Consider the following 27,894-nt stretch of genomic DNA (forward strand, 5'->3'; position numbering starts at 1 on the left):
AAACTGCCACAACATTAGGGATAGAGGGTTTATGCATGCTGAGCAAAGCTGGGTTGTGAGAGCAGTGGTTTAACGTATCGTCCCAATGACTGAATGTCTCTCAGTGCAGTTACAGATACAAAAGTTTCAATCTTCTTCCCCTATGGTTCTATTTTAAAATGTTTTCTGTAATAAAATTACTGTGAGACAGCTAAATCCAAGGGCGGGCATGGAACTTGAACCCATGGCCTTCTAGCTTAGAGGTGAGACTATTCCTAACTGAGCCAAAGTGACACATACATAATATGCTTTCAAGGTTTTTAGAGAGCTCTGTCATGATTTAAAAACACTAAGTCTTTGTGGTACAAACCACAGCGCAGGAAAGAACTGGGGCTCCCTTTTTACTGCTAATTTTAGCCGATGAATTGTTTATAATCGCCTGCAAAATACATAAAGCCTTATTCTGCCTTAAGCTAAGAGAGAACAGCCTTTCAAAACTGATTCTTAATTATAGTGTTCCCCTGCTAGATGGGATGGGAGGCAGGTTCCAAAATTGTGTCAGAGTATATGAAGTGATAAAATGAGGATGGGTGAGCTATTTTTAAACACTTGAAGACTTTGAGGTCAAAATCCCCAAATTTATAGCCTTATGGCCATATTAAGGCTCATGGATTATTAAGACTTTCATGATGAGATTCAAGTATAATTTCATTTGAGACACCCTCTGGTTTCAGAGCACGTGTTCCCTACCAGTCTGCCTGCCAAACTGGGGCCCCCCAGGGAGCCACCTTTAAGCACAGATTACATCCCTACTGTAGACAGGCATTGGGGAGACAAAGGGGATGAGATGCTTCCATCGAAGCTATTCCTTCCTCCTCTCTTTTCCCAAGACGTTTTGCAAGTGAGGGGCCTGTCTTTCCAGATGGGCAGGAAGCGAGTGGGTTAGAGGCAGAGTTTGAGGAGTCTTAGGCAAAAGCACATAATTGCTCCTTCCTCTACCCAGTCTGGAAAGCTAATACAGCCTCTGCAGTTGTGTCTCCCATTTGAAGAGGGCAGCTGGGCAACTGCTGCTGGGACAGAATGGAGAGCTGCTGCCCAGTAACATTCAGCCTGGTTTAAACAAAAGTGATCCTGCCCTCTCCTACATGGTTTCTTCCCCACCACAGGGAGAGAAGCTTTGTAACAACTCCCAAAACACATCTTAAGACTTTTTAGAAAATCCAGATTTGTAACAAAGTCATTGTTCTGCTCCTGGAAATAAACCACATACAGGCATCACCCAGGAAGGAACGGGCACTGCCAAGTAATGATCCTGATCTCAGTTTTGACTCATGGCAGCATTTGGCTGCGTAAAAGCTGTTGCCCTCTATACACACATACTGGTTTCTTTTCAGTAATGATCAACATACACCATTTTTTTGAAAAAGGAAAAAAGCTACCAAGTGAGAAGAAACCAACTGGACAGACTTTCCCTGCCTTGCAAGTGACAATGGAAATAGCTTTCAGACCCTTTTCCCTATTGCTTTTGACAGTCTACAAAAGCTTTAGGTGTATCTTCCTCTAGAGGCCAAATCAGTGGCAGCAAAGGCTTTAGGGTTCTGAGGACACCACAAATTGATTTGAACCATTTACATTGTTCATTCTATAACTGAGGTAAGGTTTTATGGGAGGCCATTGCACAGAGATGAGCTATTATTTTGGAAAAGACCAGACGGTGGTTAGAAACATCAGAGGAAGACAAAAGGCTCTAAAGCAATTTTCACATGAGTGGATTTATTTGTCCAATTTCTGCAGTTGCACTTACCTAAGCATCACCTAAACTTGTCATTTTTTCCATCTGCATTTCCACACAGTGATGCGTAACATAAATACTAACGAATTATAGATGGCCAAAGTAAGAGTAAAAACATTAGTCAAAGCAAAACTCAAACCTTTTCTTGATTGCTTATGGATTTATACAGCAATAAAACCACATGACAAGGACAAAACAAAAGCCTTGTAAAAGAAGGTTTAGTACAAAAAAGGCCTAGTGAGCAGTTAAAAAAAAAAAAAATCCAGCGTTCTTGGTTCTATTAGTAATTAATGTACAGTCATGTTTCAATCAAAAGGAGTTACTGGAATGGGCTCGGTATTATACCTATCAGAAGACTACAATGCACTTATTAGCATTAGAGGGTCTACCACTTGGAGCAACACTGAATGGATCCATGTTCCTTATTTAAGCAATTTGCAACTATTTTATATTTTTACAAATCCATGGTATTAGACCATCCTATAAGCATTAAAGACTCATTCTTTCTAAACTTCCCTATCTTGGTCTGAAAGCCTTTACCATTACAATAACAACGTGGTAAATTCAGAGACACCTTCTCTCCTTGAAGTCAAGAGATGTCATTCCTTTATGACTACAGATGCCCATTACTTATTTGAGAATTGTTACTTTCAAGGAATTGAGCCTTATTTATCTCTAACTGCAGTCACTAGGAATCTTCCTCCCAATATCCACTGGCATCTACTCAGAATACAACAACTGCTTCCTTACATTTCAGGAGTGGCAAAACCAGTTTTAAAGCTTTTCCTATAAGTGCCCTGCATGAGTTTGATTTTCAGGCACACAGAATTCCTAAACTCCGCTCTGCACCACAAATCATCCTTCAGCTACATCCTGTACTCCTGCATCCCACTCTGCTCCCAGCAAAGCTCCTGGCAAAATTCCCACCGAGTTTAATAGTCCTGTCCTATTCCCCTCAATATCTAACTGAGGTTAATTTCTTTTCTCCAAGTATAAACAGAAATCAGCAGGTAAAAAAGTTTTGTCTAATGTGGCACTAAGACTGCGGAATTTACTCCCATGTGAGAATGGCACAATAAAGTCATTTGTTTAAAAGTAAATTGAAAACATTCCAGTCCTCTCAAGCTTACGACTATTAGCTTTAGTTTCTGCACAGCACTGTAGAATGTCTGGCATCAAAGACACTTTGTACATTGCACTGAACTTGTATTGGACATTGTTAGTGGACCATTAATCACAGTGAACAACGATCCCATGCAAACACAAAAAAGTACTGATTTTTCACATGTTCAGCATGGACTAGAAAAGGTTAACACCACAGTTTCCTGGATACTACACATTTTGAGACATGTAGTGTTGACAAGGCATCTGAGAGGGTGCAGATTTTTCAATTGGTAAGTACATATTGCACGTTAAACTATTCTTATTTGTGCCTAATACTCTCTAGAATTAGACAGAAATATACCTCAGCGTTAACTAGCACAATTTAAATTCAGATGCCTACAAATGCGTGTACTTCTTTACACCCACACGCAGATACCACGCGTGTGTGCAGGGGCAACGGTTATTGGCAAGAAAACCTACAGTGATGTGAACCATGAATGATCATGTCTGGAGAAAGTGAAGGCTTATGCAAAACACGCACTAACAGATCAACCAGCCTGAGGGAACGCAACTGTCTGTTTGGAAGCGTTGGAAGAGGAATGGGAACTGAATTAGTATAAAAATTAAAAGCCCTGAAAAGGAAAAGCGGTCAGTGGCCAGGCAAGCAGCAAAGGAGGCACAGAGAAAAGACTGTGTTCTGGAATTGCAGGCTGTATTTCAGGGTGCAATTTACTGATAACATCAAAGGAGAAAATGCTGTGTCGCAGGAGTGTGAATTACCGCTTTCAGCTCCTCAGGGCTGTCATGGGCAGTTTCTTGTCATCCAGACCAGAGCAGGGGAAAACCTGAGTCATTGGCCCTGAAGCTTGCTATTTGACAAGATGATTTCCATTGGGTTCCTCAGAGCAAAGTATTTTGAGTACCAAGCTTTCACAGACAAAAGTTCTTGCATTCTTGTACCTACTGTCTCAGGTGAAGCAAAACTTACTGTATCATTATCATTCTTTCCTAACCAGGACAGGAAATGTGAAGAGAGGCAGTGAGGGAATAAATCACTACCCTCAAAAAAAGAAAGACATTGTGCAGTGTCTCCTAAAAGTATCATTGATATACACCCAGATCCAGTCATCAGCTGCCAGTAACGCAACAGCTCCTGCTACTGCCCATGGAGTGGGTGCAGAATCACAGCATGAAGGTATCAGCATGGTACTTGGGTCTGTGGAACCACAACTGCAGCGCCCACACTCAACAAAATGGGAAGAAAAGCGATGCAAGTACAGGTTTGTTAGTCGAACCATGACTGCGTGCAAGGCTTTTGAACATGTTTCTAAAGACAGGCTTTAAATAAAATTAAGAAATAAAAAAAGAAAAAGAAAAAGAAAGATGGCAGACCATGCCAGACTCAGTAAGTTAACTGATCTTCTGACTGAGGGAAACTTTACAAATCTTTGATTCAGCAAAGTGGTACCCTTGAAGACTGACAAGTTTATAAAGATGAAAGAATGGTACGGTAAAAAACCCTGTCTAACAGATAAATAAACGATAACATGGGAAGAACAACTAGAAGCCTTGAAGGATTTCACCGTTGAAGTGTCCAATGGATCAGTCTTACTAAAATAAAAGAGCATGAACTTGTCAATTAAATTTGTTTCTGCCCATAACACAAAATTGTGAGGTATTGTCAACACAGTGGGAGATTGAACAGTGTCCTCGAAGACACAGATAACTTCAAGGACTGGAAAAACAGAAAGAGGATAAAATAATAGTTATATGCTGACAGACTAATGACAGCTGCTGCACTGGACTGTGAGCTCATCAGCTAGCAATAACAAAGGCAAAGAGAGCCCAAACACCTCTAACTAAGCATCAAATAATTCCAAGACACTGCAATAACGTGGCCATGAGAAGATCAAATGCATTGGTAGTCTCTGTTACGAGCAATGCAGGTCCAATAGAGGGAACACTCTTTTGTACAATACTGGTGCGATCTTGTCTGGATCACTGGAGGAGGAGGTTATGTGCCTTCTGGTAAAAGATAATGCTTTACGTGTCCCTTGTTTCCAGGGCTGCTGCACTATTTCACTAAGAATCAAATGAAACTGCATGGCCAGAACAAGAAGATTTTATCACAATAGCATTGAAACTGCTTTTCAGCCTCCACAGCATAGAGCACTACAGTCTTTGAGAGCCCTAGACAGTTAAATTGAAATAGCACTGCATCTTATATGAACTATATGTCTCCCTTCCCTCCTCCCCAACAAGGTCCTTGTCCATGTTCCAAACCATACTCCCCTGCCTCCGAGCTGGAAAGGGCTCTGCATCAGCTCTCTCATTAATCTGAGGAGTATATCTGGGAGGAAAGAGCGAAGATACTTGGTTAGTGATCTCCAAAAACTCCCATGCACACACTGATCGACCCAAAGCTGCTTCTGCTGCTTACTGGGCCTGGGAAAAGAGGAATGTGGCCTTTGGAAAAGACTTTTCATAAGAAGCCACCGGGCATGGAGACTGTTGTTTGACCACTTTCTTCAGCAGGGGCTGGAGAAGTACTGCATGTTCCACAGGTTTGTGCAGAATGATTTAGGGAGCCTGGTCAGACTAGAGTAGAGAAGTGGTGTAAGGAAACAATTCCTGCCCTTCCAAGCATGATTCTTCCATTCCCGTCTCTGAACTGGAGGATCAATCCTCTGAATCTTCACCTTCTACGGGCTTGTTATGTAGGGAGGAGAGAGGCCGGGCCATAAAGAGTGATCTGACAGCAGGAGGAGCAAACAGAGACTGTCACTGTCAGTACAGTGGCCTGGTCCCATGGGTTGACTTGTCACCTTCTGTCACCCCTCCAGAAGCCTTCATCCAACTTGGAAAGAGGGCGTGACCCTTGTGTGAGAAGAGTAGGCAGCTGAAAATGCAGGTAAAAGCTGACTAAAGGTCTTGATGCTCCCGTTATCACACGGGCTGCTGGTTACAGCTTCCATGTAATGAAGAAGAGAAGAAAAATCTTTATCTAAGACCCTAAAATTAACATTTAAATTGACAAAAGGAAGTAGGATTGGACCCTCGGTACTAAGTATCACACCTGAGATAATCACCATGTCAGTGACTAGTCTCATCTAACAGAAGGTTGCTTTAGAATTAGTAGAGGATCAAATGACACATTTGAGGATCTGCTACTCCAGCTAAATCTCCATATCCGCCTAGTGAAAACTTTTGGGGTGTTTATCAGAAGGGGAATGGTAGAAGGGGGTGAGAGGGAGGTGAACTCTTTAAAATATAATTTATTTTCTGGCTACCTTCCTTTCATAAGGAAAAAAGGAGTTCAGCTTAAATTACAGGCATGCAGACAAGCACTCTCAGCCCCAGAAATTCATCCTACATGTTGATTAATAGTCAAACTATTAGAGGTTTAGCATGAAAAATGGGCTAGGCTTCAACTGAAGATTGCCTGTAGCTAATGATGCAGTGGAATGAACATTTTCATTCCAGCTAAACCATTCCTGTTCCTGTAAAAATAAAGAAATCCAATCTTGGGTTATGAAAAAGACTCAAAGAACTCTGCATACTTCTTGGCTTAAAATAATGCCATGCATTCTGACAAATCTGTATACACAGGATACGTTACCTGTGAAGTCAAACGTACATATACATGTACATGCAGAGTATAAATATCTGAAGCAAGGTCAGGGAGCGAAAGAGAAGCTGGTGATCGTAACCTAGAATTTCACATGTACAAGTCCATTACAGAGTTACTAGATTTTAACATAGCTTCCGTCTCAGGATAAAAGAAATAAAATGTAGTAAAAAAAAAAAATCACAAGGAAGTGCAGCGGGCTGTACAGCATCTGCCTGGTAAGGCTGCCTGACATAGGCAGGACTTGCCTGGAGATCTCCCTGTGGCTCAGCCCTTGGCGCCATCAGTTGGGCTTGAAATCAAAAGCAGTGGAAGGAGGTAATTAAAAGTGACTCTGCACCACTGCACTGGCAAAAGAAGACTCTCGCTGCAGCCACCGAGGGAGGGCAGGAAAGGATTCAGGGGTATGTAAGAGAAGGCATGTGTGTTTCTAGCTTCAGTGATTTCCATCATGGAAACACAGTGCTTCACAGCTTTTAACCTCTATGCTGCTGAAGTCAAATATCAACTTTTTGTTTTAATTTCAGCACACAAAATGCAAACTCCAGTTTGGCTAATGTCAACAGCACATTCTCCCTAAGCCACAAGTAAAAGTGCAGAGTTGGAAAAGCACCACAAGGTAGAAAGCTGAAAAGTGGAATTACACACAAATAGTGATTGCCACCAGCACTTCTGCTGGCTAGACCAGCGATTTTCAAGACTATGGAACTCGGGGAGGGTGCAGGGGAAGGCCACGAGGTTCAAACCATCCTGTTGGCTGCAGGAACAACTATTAAAAGAAATTAAGAGAAAAGTCAGACCCCAGAAGGAGCAGAAGACACTGTGTTCCAACTCCAACCAGCTGAAAGAAAGTTTATATAAAAACAATCACTTGGTTAGTGACTCATAAGGAAAGAATCCCTAAGCTTTCTTCAGGGAAACCCCAGTAAATAACATGTCTAAAAACACATGAAGATGGTGTTGTCTGTTCCGTTACGATACTCAGTCCACATGATAAAACCTTTGGCAGCAGAACAACCTGCTGAGCACAGTTCTCTTTGGGAAACCCAAAAACCAGTAAGAACTGCTGTGGCTGCTTGCAAATTCTGCCTCATATTCTAGCTCTTGTATGTCATGTCTAATGCAAACTGGGAAGAAATGTGAAAAGAATGCTTTTCCTTACAGCACTGGAGAGTGCTTCTCTGTTGACTACGTGCAGTTGTATTCTCAAGACATATAAATGCCTGGATTTCAATATATTCTGCATCTTTTATAACTGTTACGGATTCAAATATTCTCCGTACTATGCCCAAAGAAACAGAATGAAAAGCTCGCTGCATGCACAGCCTCTCTGGAATATGTTATCAGACACACAGCAAGCTGTGCAAGAAACAGTACTCTGTCCAAAGAGTATACAACTTGCAATGTATAACTTCTTTGGCTATAAGGGTTTTTTTCCTTTCATTTTCTTTCTTTGTCTTTTTTTTTTTTTTCTTCAATTAGCACAACATTTTGTAAGCATGCTGTGTGTTTTTAAGCATATCTTCCAGCAAAGGCACTTAAACTCAGTAAAGTAAGTTCATAAAAACAAGAGAAATAACAGTGGGTTCCAAACAAATGACCAGATCTGAACACTGTGACGCCTGAGCTTGGACTGACTGAAAAGCTCCACTGTTGGGGATTCCAGGTAGGAATATTAACAACAGCATTCTCTGTCAAGCAGAGCTTACATTTTGTAGCAAAGCCACTTAGTTTTTGCAGATGTCCAGGAGGACAGAGTGGAAACTTGGTAGTACCTTCTTAGTAACTTCATCTCGCTCTCTAATGAGTTTTTAGCTTGTTAAGCGTGAATGTGGACATTTTAATTTGCACCGGAAACCTCCCCTGCCCAAAGTTATTCCTTTTCATACTGAACATAACATGTTTTAGTTTATGCTGCTTCCCATATTTTCAGTTGCTATAGATCCATAGCAGACTCCAGAAATCTTCCAGGATATAGCCAGAAACTTGTCAAGAAAAAACCTGAAGGTTGGAAGCACTGAAGAGTCATTCCCAAGGGATTGTGGAGTTACCATAGTAAAGTGGTGTTTTTACCAAAACGCTCAGCAACAAAAGAGGTAGTAGCATCACTGATATTTGAACTGTAATTTTCCATTGTCAGTTGGGGGTTGAATTTGGAAGGAACAGGGTATTTGTGGCAATCTGTAAACTCTGGTAGATAGCTTAATGCTCTTATATATATGATAAAATATACTTTATAAAAAACTATGAAAGAGCAGCCTAAAAGCCACCAATACCGAAGAAGAACGAGCTTCACACAGAAAAAATTGCAGCTGCAAGTACGATATACGTAACTGCTTTAAAACAGAAGCATCTTTTAGGTCAAGTAAATCCTTCCAACATCTGAAATGGAAGATTCAACTACAAAGAGCATAGGCAGGAAAGACTTTGCCTGAAAACCCAGCAACACACAGAGGAGGAACAGGTCACACTGAGAAGTGATGCATCCTTTTATCTTTCATGGAATGGCAACATTCCTGAGCCTTACCAGAAAAAAAGATGTGTATTTAAGTACTCCATCGAAAATTTGAGTTCCCTTGCTTTACTGTCATGTTGCCCATAGACAATTACCTAGGAACCTGGCACTCAGGACAGCTGAGCTTCTGCTTCCAAGGAGCCACTGTCTACGAAGGGACAGTGAAGTACTCTACAATCAAGAGATCCAGACTTGGAAGGAATAATCACAGATTATTCTAGACACAGATCCCTAGAAATACATGCAATTCCCCAGTAGCATCCCATCAGAAAAGATCTGAATTTTGATGGGAAAATGTTGATACTTGTATACACTAAAGGAAACCCATTCAGTGTATTTGAGCAAAGACACCAGGGTTCTTTGAAAACACACACACATGCACACACACACTCACTCTCTCTTGACTTCTCCATTGAAACAAAAGGATGAAGAACTTCATATGCATGCTTACATCTAGGCTAGTTCACAAGGATTACCAATTTAAATCACTTGAACAACTGACCCAACAAAACCACTTGAGCAAATTTGCAATCATACTTTAGGCTGAGGTGTTTCCAACAGGTAGGGATGGACACTCAAATGAACTAGTGTCAAATTATAGAGATGAATTGAAGAGAGTCTGGGAAATAACCAGAACAGGAGGATTAATCACTGCTTGTTCTTAAAAGACGGGAAGAAAGTAATCACTGCATACTCAAAAGATGTTGGAGTGAGGTATTTTTAAAGAATAAAAGATGAAGACACCTTGCCAGACCTGCTCCAAACCACTCATAATACTGCCTTCTCAGGCTTGAAGGGAGAGCTCCTGTGAAAGAAACCATGCTCCTTCTTTACAGATGTACCGGGTACCTGGCATTTAGCCAAGGTCAAACCACCACAACAGAATTTATTAGTAACAAAACAATCCTAAATCCTATGTCCTCTGCTAGCCACACCAGTGACAAACAGGTAGTTTGCCTCAAGACCCTCTGTTTTCCAGAGGCTAGTGACAAACTTCTAAGAGAAAACACAGACAGTATACTGTTCCGCAATTATCCATCAATTGTCTCATGTCATTCTTTGACTGCAAGGAACCATGTTTTACTCTAAGTTTGCAAAATAGGATCCTGGTCCACAACTGCATCTTCTAGACAAATAGTATCTATTCACAATATTAAAAACAGCTGCTGGAAAGGCATCATGCTGTGGCTTACAAAAGAAACTGTATAAATAAGATGGAACTAAATAAAAGAAATATGACATGGGGCAGAAATCACAGCCCCAATCAGACAGTGCCAGGACTGGTTCTAGGAAAGGAGAACTTTATTTTAGCAGAACACTAATCAGACTACAGAAAGCACGGAAAAAAACAACAGTCCCCTAAAAACATACCACACTAAGGACAACACACCCACTCACAATGGGTGAAATTCTAACTCTCGGGAAGTTGATGCCATTGACTTCACCATGCCCATCTTCCAGACTTTCCATGACCTAGATTGGTTGCATTTAAATAATTTCTGAGCATATGCACTCACTCATCAGGTTAAGAGGTATTTCCTGCAGAACAGTATATAACAAAGAGCGCAGATAGTTGATATTTTCTAACTATTGAAGACAAGTGAAGGACGAGCTTCCTCAAGCAAGAATCTAGATTTTCAACATACCAAGGCAACAGAGATGGTGTTAAGGACTGCAGACAGTGCTATATTTTGTTCTCACTGTTAGCCTTAGCTTTAACATTTTAACATTCTGGTGCTTAACCAGAAGCCATTGCTCTAGAAGCAAAGAAGTCCTACAAATGAGGGTAAGAATTTACTTTTCCATAGGACATTGGTTACTTGTATGTACATAGAGAGACATACTTCGGACCACATATAAATATGCCAACTCTGGTTCACATATAATCCCACAGCTCTAGACACCAACACATTTGAGGCTGCCTACTGGTGTCATTGTTCATAGAGTCAGACTACATCGAAGCTCTCAGCTGAGGAACAGCAAGGAACTATGTCCACAGAGCTTCTCGGTGCACAGAGCTGGCATGAAACTTCCTATCTCTTGAGTGTTTGCAGCCACATCTCGGGTCACAGGTGATGTGAAAGAGTCATTGAGCTATTAGAGGATGCCTGACTGTCCTTTTATCCACTTTCACAGCAGCGTACAGCCTCTGCCATTTGGTTCACTGCCCTCACAGCAGAGCTAAGGATAATCTTGCTCACAAACTTCTTAGAATTTGCTATCTGAATCAGTCAGATGACCTTTAATAACTATAATTTAGAATTATGGGACAGCAGTTTTTTCCAGACCGTGGTCCTGAGCAACTAGAGACTACTTCTACACAATGTCTGCAGAACACAGCTAGGGACAACTGGCCTGTGAGTGGAAAGGCTTCTATTCATTATATGGTGATTCCTGCTTCCACTGGAAAATATCTAGGTCTGCAAATCAAGCAGAGTTTTAAACCACCAAACTACAACTGAAAGTCAAGTTACATTGCATAAGACTTAATTTTTCTCATGAACTTTATATTCCGTGCTCTGCATTAGTTTCTTTAGTTGATTTCCCTAACTGCCCTTAGGTATGCTGACACCCAGGATAGAAACCCCAACTGTTGAACAGGTCAGGATAACACTGTGCAACAAATGTGACTGGAAAATTTAAATATCTGCTGATTTAAGGGGTCTGCAATGGGCCTCACACCACGTGTAACAGCTCATGGTAACTTTATCTACTCATCACAGAGCTTATACCTAACCAAATAATTTAACATACATTATTTGAACATAGCAGAACATTCTATGACATACAATTCTCTATTTGAATTACAAATAACTTGATTATAAAAGAGGAAAAGCAGAGGTTGAGTTTAAAAGAGAAAGAATGTGAAGGAAACACAGTAAGACCACTGGTTTCTCAACTGCAGGAACAGCAGTTTTAGAAACAAGGGTATGAAAATCACCAAAGAATTGCACTGACCAAACACTGCAAAACATCCATAGCCAGTTCTTCCTAGTGGGAAATCCCAATTCTCCAAAACTGGCACACTCAATATATCAAGTATCATACAATACAACAAATAGTAGGACAAGGAAGACATCAGTCAATCAAAGGCCACACTGGACCTAGGAAATGGGTGGGACAGGAGCTGAGGAGTGACCACAGAGCAGGAACACATGATATCATGGAAGGGGAATTACATGAGTGGAGAATGCAGCTCCAGAATGGAGGATTTTACACACTTGAGTCTGTCTGGGCATGTGGGAAGTAATTACAAACCTATCTCCACAAAAAAAAGACAGGTGGGAAAGGTTAAGGAAATCCAGGATGAACTATGTATCAGACTAGACATTGCATAGCTTTGTTTTTGTCCAAAATGGAGTCAGGGGAAACAGCATTCAGTTTCTCCCGATCATCTTGTTTTCCCTTGTAAATGAGAAAAAAAAAAAAAGTATCTGGCCATTCACCAGCTGCCCTCCACCCTCATGTCCAATGACTACATTTCCTGTTACACTGTAAATGCTATGGAAGGATGAGCCTGGTGACATTTTTGGCAGAAAAGAACTTTCAAATTTTTATTTACTCCCAATTACTACTCGGGAGTACGTTTTTGTGCAATTACTCACTTGGAAGACAAGGAAGATATTTTAGGATTGTCCCAAAGCCTTGTGATACTTGTGAGTGTGTTTCCCCTTCTGTTCAGTGCCCCTCATGGGTGACCCCATACTGTTGCATGAAAGGGGCAATCAGACCTTCCTGACTGCAGCTATTGTGAGACCTGGAGACACAGGGACACCAGCTGCAGATGTCAGCCTGGAGTCCAAGGGACCTTTGTGGCAGAGGTGGGTGCAGCACAGTCCAGAAGTACCTTCCTCTCCACCAGACAACTCTCAGTGCTCATTAACCAGGGCTGGGAAAGCATCCTTAGAGGTTGGCCACCTTCACTGCCTTCCCCAGGGTAAATCTCACTATATGTCCAGAACAGTGCTGACACTCACACTCCCCGACCTGAAACTTCACAACCAGAGAGTTTTCACCTTTCTGCAGAGCTTCAACGGAATCCTTCATCAGAGTGGAAGTGGTGCAAAAATTAGCTGCGCCATAAAGAACGAAGAATTTAAAAATATTTTCAATATGCGGATGCCTTGCCAAAAGCACCGTAAAGAGCCCACCATGAATACGTTACAGAAATAAAAAATATTTGCTCATTTCTAAATTTCCTGGAGTTTGCTTAATGTCAGCAGTCCCACTTAATAGCAGAAATGTAAAACCCTGTGACAGTTATTGAACCCCCGACCCCTGATAGGCAGTTACCAGCTTTGCCGGACTGGTTTTGAAATCATTCAGTCCGTTAGCCTGCATCTTGTTACAGTCAGTGCAACTGATGCAATAGTATGAATCTCTTTTTCCCCTGTACATTTTTAACTCTCTCGTGCCAGCAATTATTTTACTCTTACAAGAATATAAACCAGGGGTGCTCTGTTTCTTAGGGAACATTGGGGGAACAAGGTTGCAGCTAACTTTTGTTTGAACTAGTGAATATTTAGGAGAACAAGAAGATAGTTTTTATCTGAAACATGTTTTCACAGCACTGAAACAGTGAGGCAGCAAGAAAGGGACTGAAAAACAGCCTGCCATTTCGTTTCCTCCCTGTAATTTGGACTGCTTTTGACCCAGCATGTGTGCGCATGCACACTCGCTCGCTTGGTCTGCTCTTTTACACCGTGACTTCACTGTAAAATTCAATTCATCTGTTCAAAGCAATGACTGAAACACTGTCTATAAAATTATGGCATTTTTCCACTTAAAAAAAAATTTTTAACACTTCTTCATTTAAAAGTTATTTTTAAACTTAGTTGGTCCGAAGCCAATTTTAGTCATAACTGAAGTGGAACTTCAGAAACTTCTTTTCCTAGAATTCGATGCCTTCCTTTTCTAAAATACATTAGTTTGGGAAAAAAAGAAAACCAAAAAGAAGTAAAACCGGTAAATGCACAGTTTACACTTCTGTCTACACGGTTTTACCCTCTGACATATCAGCACAGTTTGCTTTTCAACTTACTACTGTGCAACAAACCCAAACGAGGCTTTACTTCTTCTAGTTTAGGAACTTAACTCGAACACTGACTTTAGAAATCCCAGAGCAGAACCACTTACTTTCAGTTTGAATCTGGCTGGGGCACTTGTAGAGCATCACCACAGCCAGTAACTGGCTGAGTCAAGAGTTTATGTCTGGGAGGTAATTGAAGACCCTTCAGAAACATGGCCGAATTTGAAAAAGAAAACATCGGAGCCTTATTACAATGCAAAGATACATGTGGCTTCTGGCACTAGATCCACATTTAAACATGTCAATAGCCAAGCATGAAATAGATGAACTGATGAACTGAGAGAGCTGTTGTCATATACGTAGGTAGAATGAGTATACTGACTTCACTCAGTTTCCATTTTCCAGGATTGTCTCAGGAGAAAGTAGGACATCTGGTCTTCTTAATGAAGTAGCTGATCTGGAATCTGGGTTTAGTGAAACTACCCCCCAAAAGAAAGAAAAAAAGAAAGAAGGAGAAAGAAGGAGAAAGAAGGAGAAAGAAGGAGAAAGAAGGAGAAAGAAGGAGAAAGAAGGAGAAAGAAGGAGAAAGAAGGAGAAAGAAGGAGAAAGAAGGAGAAAGAAGGAGAAAGAAGGAGAAAGAAGGAGAAAGAAGGAGAAAGAAGGAGAAAGAAGGAGAAAGAAGGAGAAAGAAGGAGAAAGAAGGAGAAAGAAGGAGAAAGAAGGAGAAAGAAGGAGAAAGAAGGAGAAAGAAGGAGAAAGAAGGAGAAAGAAGGAGAAAGAAGGAGAAAGAAGGAGAAAGAAGGAGAAAGAAGGAGAAAGAAGGAGAAAGAAGGAGAAAAAAAAGGAAAATCCTTCAATCTAAGCAATTAATATGTCACCAAAAAGGATTTTAAGGAATAACATGCAAACTAACCTGGCAGGGAGAGTATTTTCCTTCTCCTTTCAAAGGGAATTCTGTTTTTCCCAAGAGAAAATTCAAACTAAATTACACTGACTTGATATTCAATGAATGTTCACATGCACAGTATTATCTGCACTGTGACAACTCCACTGAGATGCGAATATAGGATCCACATACTTCAGTTCTACATGTTTTGTGAATCAGCAAGCACAGTAATGCAAAATAATTAGAACAACTTTGTAGTCACTTTTAAAATCAGATTCTTATTTTCCAAGTTGAATTTTCTCAAGTCTGAGCTCAGCATTAAAGTGATTGTTTGATCCTTCAAATTAAGCAGAAATGATTGGCTAACTCAGGGCTTAAGGATGACAAAGGAAAGGTTAATTTTTTATGTTGAATTGTCACTTTGGGTTTTCCGGGAGTTTTTTATTGTTGTTTTACTGCTTGAGTGCCTAGAGCTTTCGAATCAAAATTTCTTAAGGACACAGCATCATCTAATCTTTTAACCCAACAACGTTAGAAGCATACTGAAGATGGACTTCATGAGAATGTTACAGGTTTTGCTGTTTTCAAACAGCAGGCGCTGAAGGATTGTTTTGGGGGGATTTTTTTTGTTTTTTAGATGAGGGTGATGAAGACACACAGGGGAGGAAGCAAATTCACAATGGTGGGTTAAGACACTCAGAAGCATTCAGCTCCACTGTCTTCAATACCTGGACTGAAGCTACAATGCTCTGCGCAACTCTGCACAATGCTCCACTCTTCCTCTGCGCACGGCTGTGGAGCGGAGTTCAGTTTTAATATTAGTACGATGGGGCTTGCCAACATGTGCTTGCTGAATGAGGTAGGTCTCCATTACCTCATTCTACACGACCCTTTTACATATTTTATCCAACAAAGCTTTTGAAGATATATTTATCTTTAACCATGTGAGAAATCTCACTTACGTTAATGATTGTGCAATAAAAAGTAAAAATAAAAATGATTAGTAGTCCACTGATGAATATAAACCCTCTTCCCTTCCCCCCCATTTTTCTTAGGAACTCATTACTCCAATGTTTATTTTTACTTTTGTAAATCTAAGAGTGCAAAGCAGGAGGCAGAGGTATAAAAGCAGCCACAATCTGAATGGGTGGGTACAGGATCTTTACATATGCACATATGACATGATCCACAGTATGAATGCCATGCTGGGCAGCACTAGCAGGAGGGTTACAGCTCTGCTAGCTACCCAGTAAATCTGTACCAGGAGAGTCAGGAAGCATTATGCAGCTTTGCAGCATAAAGCTGTGTAAGAAGCTTTGAGAAACCATCATCATTCTCAACCTGCTGTTTGTCTCTTCCCCCGACCCCTTCTCAAAAACTCTCGTCACCTCTCAGGTTTACCCATTACATTTTCCATGCCACTAGGTGCAGAAATCTCAAGATGTTTGTGGGGTTTGAGCCCCTGCAGGCAGCTGCAGGTTAATTCTACCTGTCTCATTGGGATAGTGTAACCTCCAGAATCCGGCACGAATGACCTGTGTGAAAGAGAAGGGGGGTACACAGATGAGGATACAAGAATCCTTGTAAGGAACTGGGTCCAAGAGAAAGATCAGGATGATTTTCTAGAGATTTCTCTTGGAGTTACCTCCTGGCTGACAGCCCAGGCCAGAGGGAGAACATTTCTGAACCTACAACAAGAATTCCCTCTGCTCAGAGTGAAAGGAGAGCTAACAGCTCCACCAATCCTCACATCTCATGGGTTTCTCCTACACTTGCTTATGGGTATCCTGCCTTATGCTAGCAATTGACTGTGTCAGATGCTACTGGTCCTGACCTCCTGGGGATGTCCCATAGCTCAGGTCTCTGAAGAACAGAGCTGGTCCATGCAACCCCTGACCTCCAGACTCTGTTTCTGCCAGCCCCAAGAGCTCTTTGGTGCCCCATCTATCTCCATTTCTCTTGACAGAGCATCTGCAGTCTAACCTCTCTCTGGAGATCAGATCAGCATCCACTGCAGCAGCAAAGCCTTAAGTCAGCATATCATGACGAAACATTATAAACATTACCTTGACATTTTAGTGTACACAGTTAACATTTACATTTCACACCACCTTCTATGTAAAGTCCCCCTCTCCATGCCATCAGTACACCACTTCTCTTAACTCCTCCCCACCCAACACTAAGAGCCCCTTATCTCAGGCAGGCCAACAGCAGATTTTCGTGCTTCTGAGCTCAGCTACTGCGAAGACAGAAGTGGTCAAAAACTGGTTAAAAAATACAAAAATTAAAAGCAGACAAAATTCCCTAACATGCAGAACATTTAAAATCCACCTGGGTCTTTCCCAAATACCCCAGAAATGCTTCAAGGTCATGATGAGATGCTACAGGCAATATTTCAGGAGCTACTTTCAACATTTGCTATGAAGCATCTTTTGATGCTCCAAATACAGCTTCCTAAGGGTTAATATACCAAAACAGGAAGGGGGGGAAAAAAAAAAAGGCACAAAAGTGGTATGACTTCTTTCCGTGGTATGACAAACTCTCTCTGCATCATATTCCAAAGTGTGAGATGTGCAATTTCCATTCTTAAGCTCAGTAAAAACAGCATTAAAAAGCACTAACCCTGGGAACTGCTTGATTATTAGTTTATCAGATCAACATCAGCAAAACTGTCTTTTTATGTGCTGCTTACTTTCAAAAAAAACCCTACCACGCATATTTCAGTTTTCCCTCTCCACACCCCACACCCTTCTGCTGCTGTCCAGCTGGAACACATCAAGGGTCTAGAAGCCAAGTCAAATGTTGACCCCACCCTCCTCCATCCATTTTAAGGCACCTTCAAAGCCAGTACACTGATCTAGTTCAGCTTAGCCAACAACGCCAGCAAATCTGTTATTTAAGACTTTAGTGCTGGGTTTTTATAACTGCCCATTAATACAAGCTTTGATGTATGGTCAAAAAATCCAGCTGTAATGAGTTTCATCAGAATGTAGTAACCTTTCCTCAGAAGGTCTTTATTACTATACCTTCATAATCTTTGGTCCCAATACTGTTTTATAGTATCATTCTTACTGAACCACCTTAAAAAAAACAACACTCAGCAACACTTAACACATCTCCTTCCCCCAAATTAAAACAAAGAGCCATTAATAGTATTCTAGAAGACACTTTTGCACCCACATTTTTAATCGGAGTTTGCTGTTAAGAGTATGCAGGCAATAGTTGTGTAAACCAAAAGAGAAACCAATTTTCCTGACAAAACCCTTGAGACAAGATACGAAAGGATTTTGTAAAAGGACAAACAACTTACTCTGTTGTTCCCCTTTGCAGGATGCAGCAAGGAGTAAAGAGGGAAAAAAAAAGAAATATTAGATACATTTATTTTACATGCATCCAGTCTAACTCGTACAGTTCTGGAAAGAGCTCAAACCAAATGAGGAACTGACTCAAAGAACATTCACTGAATCCTTTAACTAGACAGCTTCCAGGGGAGCATAGGACGTTTGCAAAGGATATAAAATGTTCGGTGAAGTTGTAAATTCACACTGTTTCAAGATTTCCTCTCTACACAAACATTCTGATTCCACTTTTGCTTCCTTCAGTGTAAATCAGGAGCAGCTCCTGGGAAGTTGGTGGACACTAACACAAGGGAGAAGAAAATGAGGCCTGAAATGATCTAGGGATGGGAGGGAAGCCAGAGGGATTTTCGTGCATTGGTAATACTGAACTTCCAGTATGCGAAGCAACCCACTAAACATGTCTGCTTACCCTTGCATGACAGCCACTCCCTACAACATGCTAATGAATGGAAAGTTTCATGATCCAATGATTTTTAAAAAGCAAATATTGAACTTTTAGATTAGTAATAAAAATAAGGAGGAGATGGCATTAGGGGAAAGGGGAAAAGGAATGGATGGTGCTAGCAAGGTAAAGCGTGCAGAGCAAGTTACGACAAACATCTGTGCTATTATTTTTTTTTTAATTGTGAGTTTTGCCATGAGCTGGCATGAACAGTGTATATTATACAGTGGGAAGTCAGCCAAAATAAACACCAGCCTACAGTTGAGAAATACAGTCTGGAAAGGTTAGTCACAAAGTTGTAGTCATTTTTTAAAAAAGGAGGTTTTTGGATGCATCAGTCCAAAAACCCAGCAGTAAAGTCAGCTGGTAAATGGATATCCCGTTTCAAAGTGAATTGGCCACAGTGTGATTTATATCAAGCAAGCTGAGTTGCATATGGGTTGGAAAAATACAAACACTGATTCACTGCTATCCGGGTGGCTGTCAAAGCCCACGTCCTGACAAAAGCAAATCTCTTGGGAGAAGGAGGTGACTTGGCAAACTGCAAAAGAATTTGGGGGCTTATAGAGCAAACTGAGAGCTGATTAAAGATATTTAACAAGAGAGTGAATATATGAACGTGATTGTGCATCCCCATGTGCAGAGGGCCAGGAAAGGCAGGCAAAATGAAGCAAGGAAATGGAGGAATGGGGTGATATCTGGCCTTCAATTTTTAATATATTAATGAGATTTGCTCAGGCAAAAAGGAAAATTAAAAATCAACCTTGGACTTGTTTACAGGACTAAATTAGTAATAGAGACTTTGTATTAGTGGCAGTGAGTACTGAGCTGCGTTACCACTATAATCACACAATTTTAAGCAGCACTACTGAAAAAACAACAAAAAATTAATATTCCTAGTTAAGAGATTTGCCCCTGGTGAGAATTCAGAAAAAATCTCTTTAATTCAGTGACAAATTCCTACTTTTCCTGCCACTGCAGAAGGAACCCTGCTAGGGACAACTGCGTTGGGTTTTACATCAGCGTCCTTGTACGCAAGCAGCAGAACTGTTAATGAAAGCACACAGCTTAGCTTTCAAATTCCAGGCTGCACACACTGCTCTGGCAGTTACAGAAAGCAGGCCAGCTTCACCACTGCAATACTCCAGGTTTACAGCACTATTAATCTATTTTTCATTTCTAAGCAGCAATTTTTTCTACTTCTGGTGCCAAAGCCTTGGATGCTCAAAGTTACCAGCTGTGACTCGCACATGAAAAAGAGCGAGAAGGTCAGTCTGGGAAGGGGCTAGGGTACCTCTCTGCCTTTTTAACTCTGGAATTGCAAAGCTGTGGGGAAGCTCTGAAGTGAACGCAAGTTGCTGCCATTTCCTGGCAGTCTCTCTTACATAAAAACATGGTGTCTAAACCTTCGAAGGAGAATAAAAGACTGGGGGGGTATCTCTAAAGCTATTTTATTTTGTCAGAGGAATGCGTGAAACTGAGGAGTATGCACAGGATTTTAATGAAATGCTGATGATTTTTATTTAGGTTCCACTGGAGCTTCTAAGGTACCCTGGGCTTCAGAGCTTTTGCTTTACAAAATTCAAAACTTTAACAGCAGACTTGCAATCCACATTTGGACCTCTAGTCCTGTAGGAACAAAGTGCTTTGCAAGACTAGAGTAGCATCAAGCATCTTTCCTGAACAGCTTGATAGACTAGTGGGTGAATTTCAAACTACAGGTGTTTGGAACAACAATATTCACTCTTCTTGTAATGTAAAGATAATTCCAGCTCAAAGGAGAACTGAATTTTGACTCCCTTCTGTCTTTCAAGGAAGTCTCTCATCTTGTATCTAAGACCCCTTTGACAGACCAACTTTAAACAAAACCAATAAATTTTTATAAACATATTTTAAATACAAAATATTTTTAGGGGGGAGAGACAGGAAGACAGAAGAGAAGTTTAGAAATCCAACTAGTCTATCTTGTTTAAAGACAAAGTAACAGAGATATGAATGTGATAAACATGTCACAGAATACAACATTAAACCAGAAGCAGCAACAGGCTTTTTTGACATCATTATTAAAACCTGAGTAAGAAAAAAAATAAAACCAACACAGTACTTTGTTCTTAGTAATTAATTAGGTAACCTCTTGTAACTGATCCTTGTAATATGACTTCTGATAGTCTTAGGTAGGAACTGATCTACTGGGACAGGCAACCTACTGAAGAGTCACCAAAAAAAAGGTTTTTTTTAAAAAAGGTAAAGTCTCAGATACCTGGTAGGTCTCCTGATAAATTTGTTTTTGAACTATTCTTTCAAAAGTCATTATCATCATCACTGTTTATTTCTATAATAATTGGAGAATACAGCAGTTCAAGGATTCTCTGATTTGTCTTTTGATGATAGCCTTGAAACTTGGTATGAAGAGTGGAAGCTGAGGGTTGTTTGCATAAATAGCAGCTGGAGGAAATGCAGACAGAATTATACTGGAAGCTGTGGAGGTATCACAAGTGTAAGGGAAATATGAGGAAGAGAAAGATGAAGAGATAGAAGACAGCACAAGACCCTGGACTCAATGGACCTGGCCTTCCCGTGGAAAACAAGCAGGAAGAAGAACAAATTCCATCAAAATCAAAGCATCATTTCTCAGAACAGATCTTCTGCTGAAGGAATCTAGCAGACTTACTGATGAAAGGTGAACCATGCATTAGAGAAACTTTCAAAAACTGAAATGACAGGTATTTTTGCTAGTCAGCCTCCTCACTGGACACATCTCAAACCTTCATTTGATACATTAAATATCAAAATAGCCAAGTACAAAAAATATGAAATGGTAGTTGGGCATATCCCATTTCCCAACTTTGTCTTTTCTGTTAAATTAATAGAGGCTTTTTTACTATATCATGTTCAATTTGCTCCACATGACGATTCGCTGAGTAAAACTGCCTTTGGAAAGGTTTAGCATGTGTTTCATACACAAAAAACATGCAGTGAATCAGTAAAATAAATATACATGATTGCCTGGAATGCTTCTGTCAGTTCTGTAACACAGAGCTTGAGGGAATTAACTCTTCAAAGCACATCTTTACCTTAGAAGACATTAATAGAAACAACGAAGCTCAGGAAACCCCAAATTGCTCAACGCTTTTAACTACACAGATCCAATGAAAAACATTTTGGAAGGATTGGTTTGTGGTTTTCTTTTTTTTTTTAATATGGAGGTTTGACGCACAAATTGATCTTAAAATATTTCATTATGAATATTTCAAAATTACCACAGAAGAGTGCAATGAAAAGGCCACCATTTCTTGCGTTATCTGCAAACATTGTGCTTTCCCAGATAAGATTGTTTTTTCTGACTCAAACAGAGCAGCTACTGGAAAACTAGTGAGCTGTTTAACTTACTGAGGATTTATCAGGGTAGACACCGGCTCGTAGCAGAGATGCCTTCCAGCTATCCACCTCCTCTTGGGAGTCACAGGCTAGCTCAAGGAAACGGTAATCCTTGTAAACATTCCTAGAAGAAAGAGCACCACATTGTAAAACTAGCATTTTACTACTCTGTGTCATGCACCCAGCATTTTAAATTAAAAATCCTTTTGGATCAGAAATTACTTGGTAATTGTTTTGGACAACAGAGTTTATGGGACAGGTGCTTGTTTAGTAATTACATGGAGTACTTAAAATATCTTAGAATGCTACAGCACAGCTCTGGAAATAATAATCATCTGAAAGTACCGTGAAACTACTTAAAATCCATTTTCCAGCTTTTGCCAAAATGGAACACTTCTAGGAAAAAAAGTCTGTTGTGATGCAGAGGACAAACACATACAACACACCAGCAAAACTGCATGTCCTGTGACTGATTGCTGCTGTAACCAATAAATATCTAAGTAATTAACAATACAACTTTTTCCCATCTTTAAGTCCTTTCAGTGCATTTTATACCCTTTTTAGCTTTTAGACATCATTAATAAAAGGGGAAAGAAAACAATGATAATCAGATATTTAAACAAACAAAACAAACCTCTGATGTCTGCCATGATAGTAAGAAAATCGAGGCACGTTTAAATAACACTTCTTGCAGGTAATTTACATAAATAGATAAATATAGGGAATCACTTAATGGAAGACAAGAGAAAGGAGGAAAAATACGTATGTAGGATGGTGGTACTTGTAAATTCTCCAATAAACAGAACAGATTTTCCCCTTACGGTTTAGCCATTAGTTTCCGAATTCAAATTCTATATACAGACCAGATCGCTGTAAATTTGTCAGCCAACAGTCTTTTTAGGAAAGGCCACAAGCTTAGCTAACAAAGGTTAGGAAACCACATTTTGCTAGATATTAAGAGTTGCACAAGAATCAATCTTCCATCGCAACCAGACTGTTTTCTTTCCTTAGCGAGCTATGGAGAAGGGGGAGTGGGGAGGGAGGTTGAAGGAGATTACTTCACTTTCAAAGACAGCAAATGATAAGGGGCCTTTTAGTTTCATTATGCAACTATAGAGGTCATTCCTGCCACATATTTTGAGGGGAAAAAATTGAATACACTATAGCACCAGGAAATAAAGCTATTATTATCACTGCCTAGACAAATTTCTTTAGCATTCAGGGACTGGTGGGATTTTAGCGTCACACTGCTGGAATACAAGCAACTTGATTTAATTCCCACTCACAGAAGGGCTTCTCCCTTATGAACAATGTCACCAGACAGCTCCTAGCCTTGCTTTTTAGGGGTAGTCTTAGGAAACAGATAGAAAACAGGCAGAAAAATTGTAATTGAACAGTAAGTATTAATGCCTGAGCGTGAAGCAACCATGACACCTAATCATTAAATTATCAGCCATGAAACCAGAGCGTACCCACCTCCGAATAGAGGGAAATCAGGTATCTTTAGCAGGCTTACAGATTGCATTCAAAACTGCAAAGAATAAAGGACATACTCAGATTTCCTTATGTGGGTGACATAATTCTCACCAATTTCAATGGTTACATCTGAGCAGCCAGGCAGGCGTGCTCAGCACTGGGCTTGCACCACTCCTTGAAAGCATCTGGACTGGAGATGCCACTGGTGTGTGCTTCAGTGCCCCTCAGGGCAGCACACTTGCGCTTCCTTCCCAGAGAAGTTGGCCCACAAAGGGACAGAGAGACACTAAAGGGTCAGGTCCCACAGTTTAGGCAAAGCCACTGACAGTATGAACGATTGAAAGCTCCATGGATTTTTTTACGGATTAGAAATTCAAAATTAAACCTTTTTCTTCCCTGACTCCAAAGGTGCTCATCCTGCCTTAAGGCAAATGATAGCCTGGATGACCTCCTCAGATGCCGTTATCTTGAACTGATGACAAAACACTTGAATTTTATTCAATTTGCAATATTATGGAACTCTGAGTCAACATTTACTAAACAAAACAAAGAACTCAAAATAAAAAGAGAAGCAAAATGAAATCACCAGAGAAAAAATGCTTTAATTTATTGTTAGGAGAAACTTTTACTGAGATAAGTTTTTTGGCTAAGTTAACTAAGCAGCTATAACTTAGAAGAAATAGGAAGCTGAAATGGTAAAAAGGTTCTCTCAGAAAAGATGACTAAAAATAACAATAGAGCAAATAAAGGCTGTAAAGCATAGCGATAGGGAAGTTCCAAAAATATTTTTATCTACAAGAGCAAAACAACATGACACCAGCTTGTGAAAACATTTTTTCAGGACTGTCGTGTTACATATTAAACGTTTCGGCATTTTGTGACTTGCTACATCAAACATAGCTGTAGAAGAAGGGATTTTCGCCAACTGCTTTGAACACATGGGAGATGGCAATCCTGCATTCCTGTCTCCATGTCAAGACTTTTCATAGGTCTAGGGACACCTTATGGGCAAGCAGCTGATGTCTCCAGCTACTCTTACCCACCACCACAGACACAAGTTTCAGCCTAAGTGAGGAACTGAAGGACATACACACAGAGCCAGAACTCATAGGAAGCTTACAGTAACGTAGGTAAATGGATGCTTGCCTCCCAAATCAGCTTCCTTGCTACTAGACTTCCTTTGCCTTTCTTTCTTCCAGAAAGGCTGACAGGCACAGGAACTTCTCAAAGGCAACAAAGCCAAAATAACTTCTGCAGAGTGTGTCCTTTTTCTGTTACTAGTGGAATCTTACAAAAACACATTAACATGTTTTACTCATTAGGAATCCACTGGCGTCTCATGGAAAGCTGTAAAAACGTTCTTGAATACAATTCAGATTTTCTGTTTTGTTCTCTCTTTCACTTTTTAAAATTGCTAAAGATATCAGCACAGAAACAGTTACTACTCAATCCTCACCTACTTACTCCATATGGAATACAGTGAGGTCACGTTCTCATTATCATCTCTATAGCAGCTAAATGGGACATTACACATCAAAAAGAATGATATGATACAGGATACCAAGAAGCAAAAACTCTCAACAGTACAAATCTTGTTGATATTCAGGCATCTTTAAATCTAAGAGACTGTAGAAATAAAGCAGATACAATAAATGGGAACATTTCTAGAAGTGCAATTTGTGTGCAACATTTCCCTTGAATATTTAATGTTTTTTAAATGTAAACACATAAATGGGGAAGCTGTGTGCAAAGCTATATGCATATACCACATCTACCTATGCTGATTCCTCCTACAGAGTCTCATCATTGTACTTTAATATTCTGCATAGTAGATGAAAATGTATCTATAGCAGCATTACTGGAAATTAACATAATACTACTTTTTTTCCAGAGTGAAAAATACAAAAGGTTACCATTTGTTATCTGCAGATTTTATTACACTCTAGATATATAAACCTTAAGAACTTCATTCCAGAAAAAACACAACATAATTGCTTATGGAGATGAACAGTCAATTGGACTAAAAGCATCATTTCCGATTCTGGAATAGTTCCACACTCAGGACATACCTTCTCTAGGCCAGACCCAATACTTGAAGTTTCAGCAGACACCAAGCTGTAACTTTCCATACCCAACAACTTCTTCACTTTATTATTACCTTTGTTTCCAGCATACTGGATTCCTTCCCCCCCCTATATTTCAGGGCCCAAAGTGAACTTTCTAATGCAGAAATGACCTTCACATTGTCCATAGGTATTTCTTTAAGCCCTCCCATCACTGAAGAATCCTAACATGAAAATGTAGGAATGCAGTAAGGTATTTCAAAGTGTACAAGAGGAAACGGAGACGTGCCAGGTAAGTTTGAAGACTGAGCCCAGCTATGAGTTACTGAGATTCCAGTCCCACTAGTCCTGAAGCCTGGGCTGTCAATATTGCGTAGAGGTTTGATTGCCTATAAAACAGCAGAACTATACAATCCAGGACCACAGGTGAATAACACACAACTGAAAATCACAAAGAAAGAACTTTCTAGTTGCCTGCTACAGTGGAGGCAATATTAGCTGGCTTCTCTCTACAGCAGTTGCCACATCAAAACTGCTTGTTATGTGAGCAAACACAACCACCAAACCTCAAGACATATACTAAGATAAGGTTAAATATTTATCTCCAACAAACCTGTAAAGATTTTAAGGACAACCACTGTAGACACATTACAAACCCAATTAATATGCATGCATATATATTAATACTTATCCACATCTTAACCATACGCATTGACAGCTTTTAGATGGAGTTGGATCTGGAACATTTCAGTAGACAAAGACATACTGTGTATGCATGGAATTTTTTATAGAGAGAGAAAATACAAACCAAGATTAAATGAAGATGCGTTTATTCTTGCCAATATGGGAGGAGACAGAAAAGCAATTACAGAGCAAGAACATTAGTGAAATTTTTAGAACTGTGCCTATAAGCCACTTTAATCCTCCAGAACACAAAACCACATTTAACTTCAGCAGTCACACTGAAACAAGCAAAGCTACTCACAGACTGAAAGATAAAGGAATATCTTCTTTTACAGGGATTTCAAACAACTGTGCTTATCATCTCAAACGATTTTTTGGTAAACATCTCATCTTTTTATTGGGATGCAAGCAGAACTAAAATGAACGTTAGCAATTGAGAACCAAATGCAAATCGGCCCAATTTTATTGCATGAAAAATACAAAAGATTCAATTCTTAGGTATTTCTTATTTGATTGAAATTGAAATCCTACAGAATATGGGTTTCATAAATAGTTACCTAAAATGAAAAAGGGAGAAAACAACAGAATCCAGATACTCCAAATACGCTCGCACAAGTGGGAAAGATAATACTGGATGAAACTCTGCTCTATGTTCTCTGCAACCACACTGTATACACTCTGCTTATTCAACCTTAGTCTTTGTATACCATTTTATACACCTGTAATTCCACAATGAGTATTCTGAATATATGCACTATTTTTCATATAGGAAAACTCTACTAGAAGCCCCGCAAATCATATATTTTGAAGAAACAAAAATGACCATCTGCTCTGAGTTAACAGCAATGACTAACAATTTCTATCAAGGCATGCCATTTCAGATCAGTCCAATGTGAATGCTAATTAAAATTAATTACACATGTCTTTGGAGATTTTTTCTTAATATCCAGAAAAGCCAAAGAGACAATCTCATGACATGAAATAATAGCACTTAAGGATTTTACCGCCTAACTCATGGGTGTCCCAGAAGTATAAGGATCTTTTCAAGTTCACACACAAATACACACACAAAACCACACAATTTAAAGGTGAAAATGAATGGAAGATATGCTGCTCAGTATATAGCCAAGCCTGGACAATGAAGTGTCTAGAGTTCTATATGTAATCCAGAACAGAAATGCAGCCAAAATTAACATCACACAAGCCAAAATCTGCAGTAGTAACAGTAACTGGCACTAAAATATTCCATAACTCCCTGGAGAAGAAGGTTTGATCGTTTTTGTGGTGAGGGATGGAAGCCTGTTTTGGAACCTGCCTTGGGGCCACACAGATGCAAAAGCTGCTCACAGCTGCCAGTCCCGCATCAGGCATGGCAGGACCACGTTGCCTGCTCCAGTCGGGGCAGGGGGAGCCAGATCTTGCTGGGTCACAGTCAGCAAGCAAGGTGAAGCTGTCCTGCAGGCTGAGTCAAGTCTACCAGCCATGACTTAGCCCATGCTTACAACACCCGTGTCTCTTGTAGGTGTCACTAACATTTCAGATCCCACACAATCACTTAG

General features: G+C 40.1%; 1 protein-coding gene across 5 annotated transcripts in view; it reads right to left on the bottom strand.

Moving 5' to 3' along the window:
- The window catches only part of DNM3 (dynamin 3), a 187,962-nt gene that overhangs the window by 34,986 nt on the left and 125,082 nt on the right, over positions 1-27,894 (bottom strand). For all 5 annotated transcript variants that reach the window (XM_074876866.1, XM_074876865.1, XM_074876864.1 and 2 more), the window contains one exon: positions 22,125-22,236. In XM_074876866.1, the coding sequence (XP_074732967.1) occupies positions 22,125-22,236 (112 nt within the window). The remainder of the gene's footprint in view (positions 1-22,124; positions 22,237-27,894) is intronic.

This window comes from Strix uralensis, chromosome 8 (genome assembly GCF_047716275.1).
Source record: "Strix uralensis isolate ZFMK-TIS-50842 chromosome 8, bStrUra1, whole genome shotgun sequence".
In the NCBI taxonomy this organism is placed as follows: domain Eukaryota; kingdom Metazoa; phylum Chordata; class Aves; order Strigiformes; family Strigidae; genus Strix; species Strix uralensis.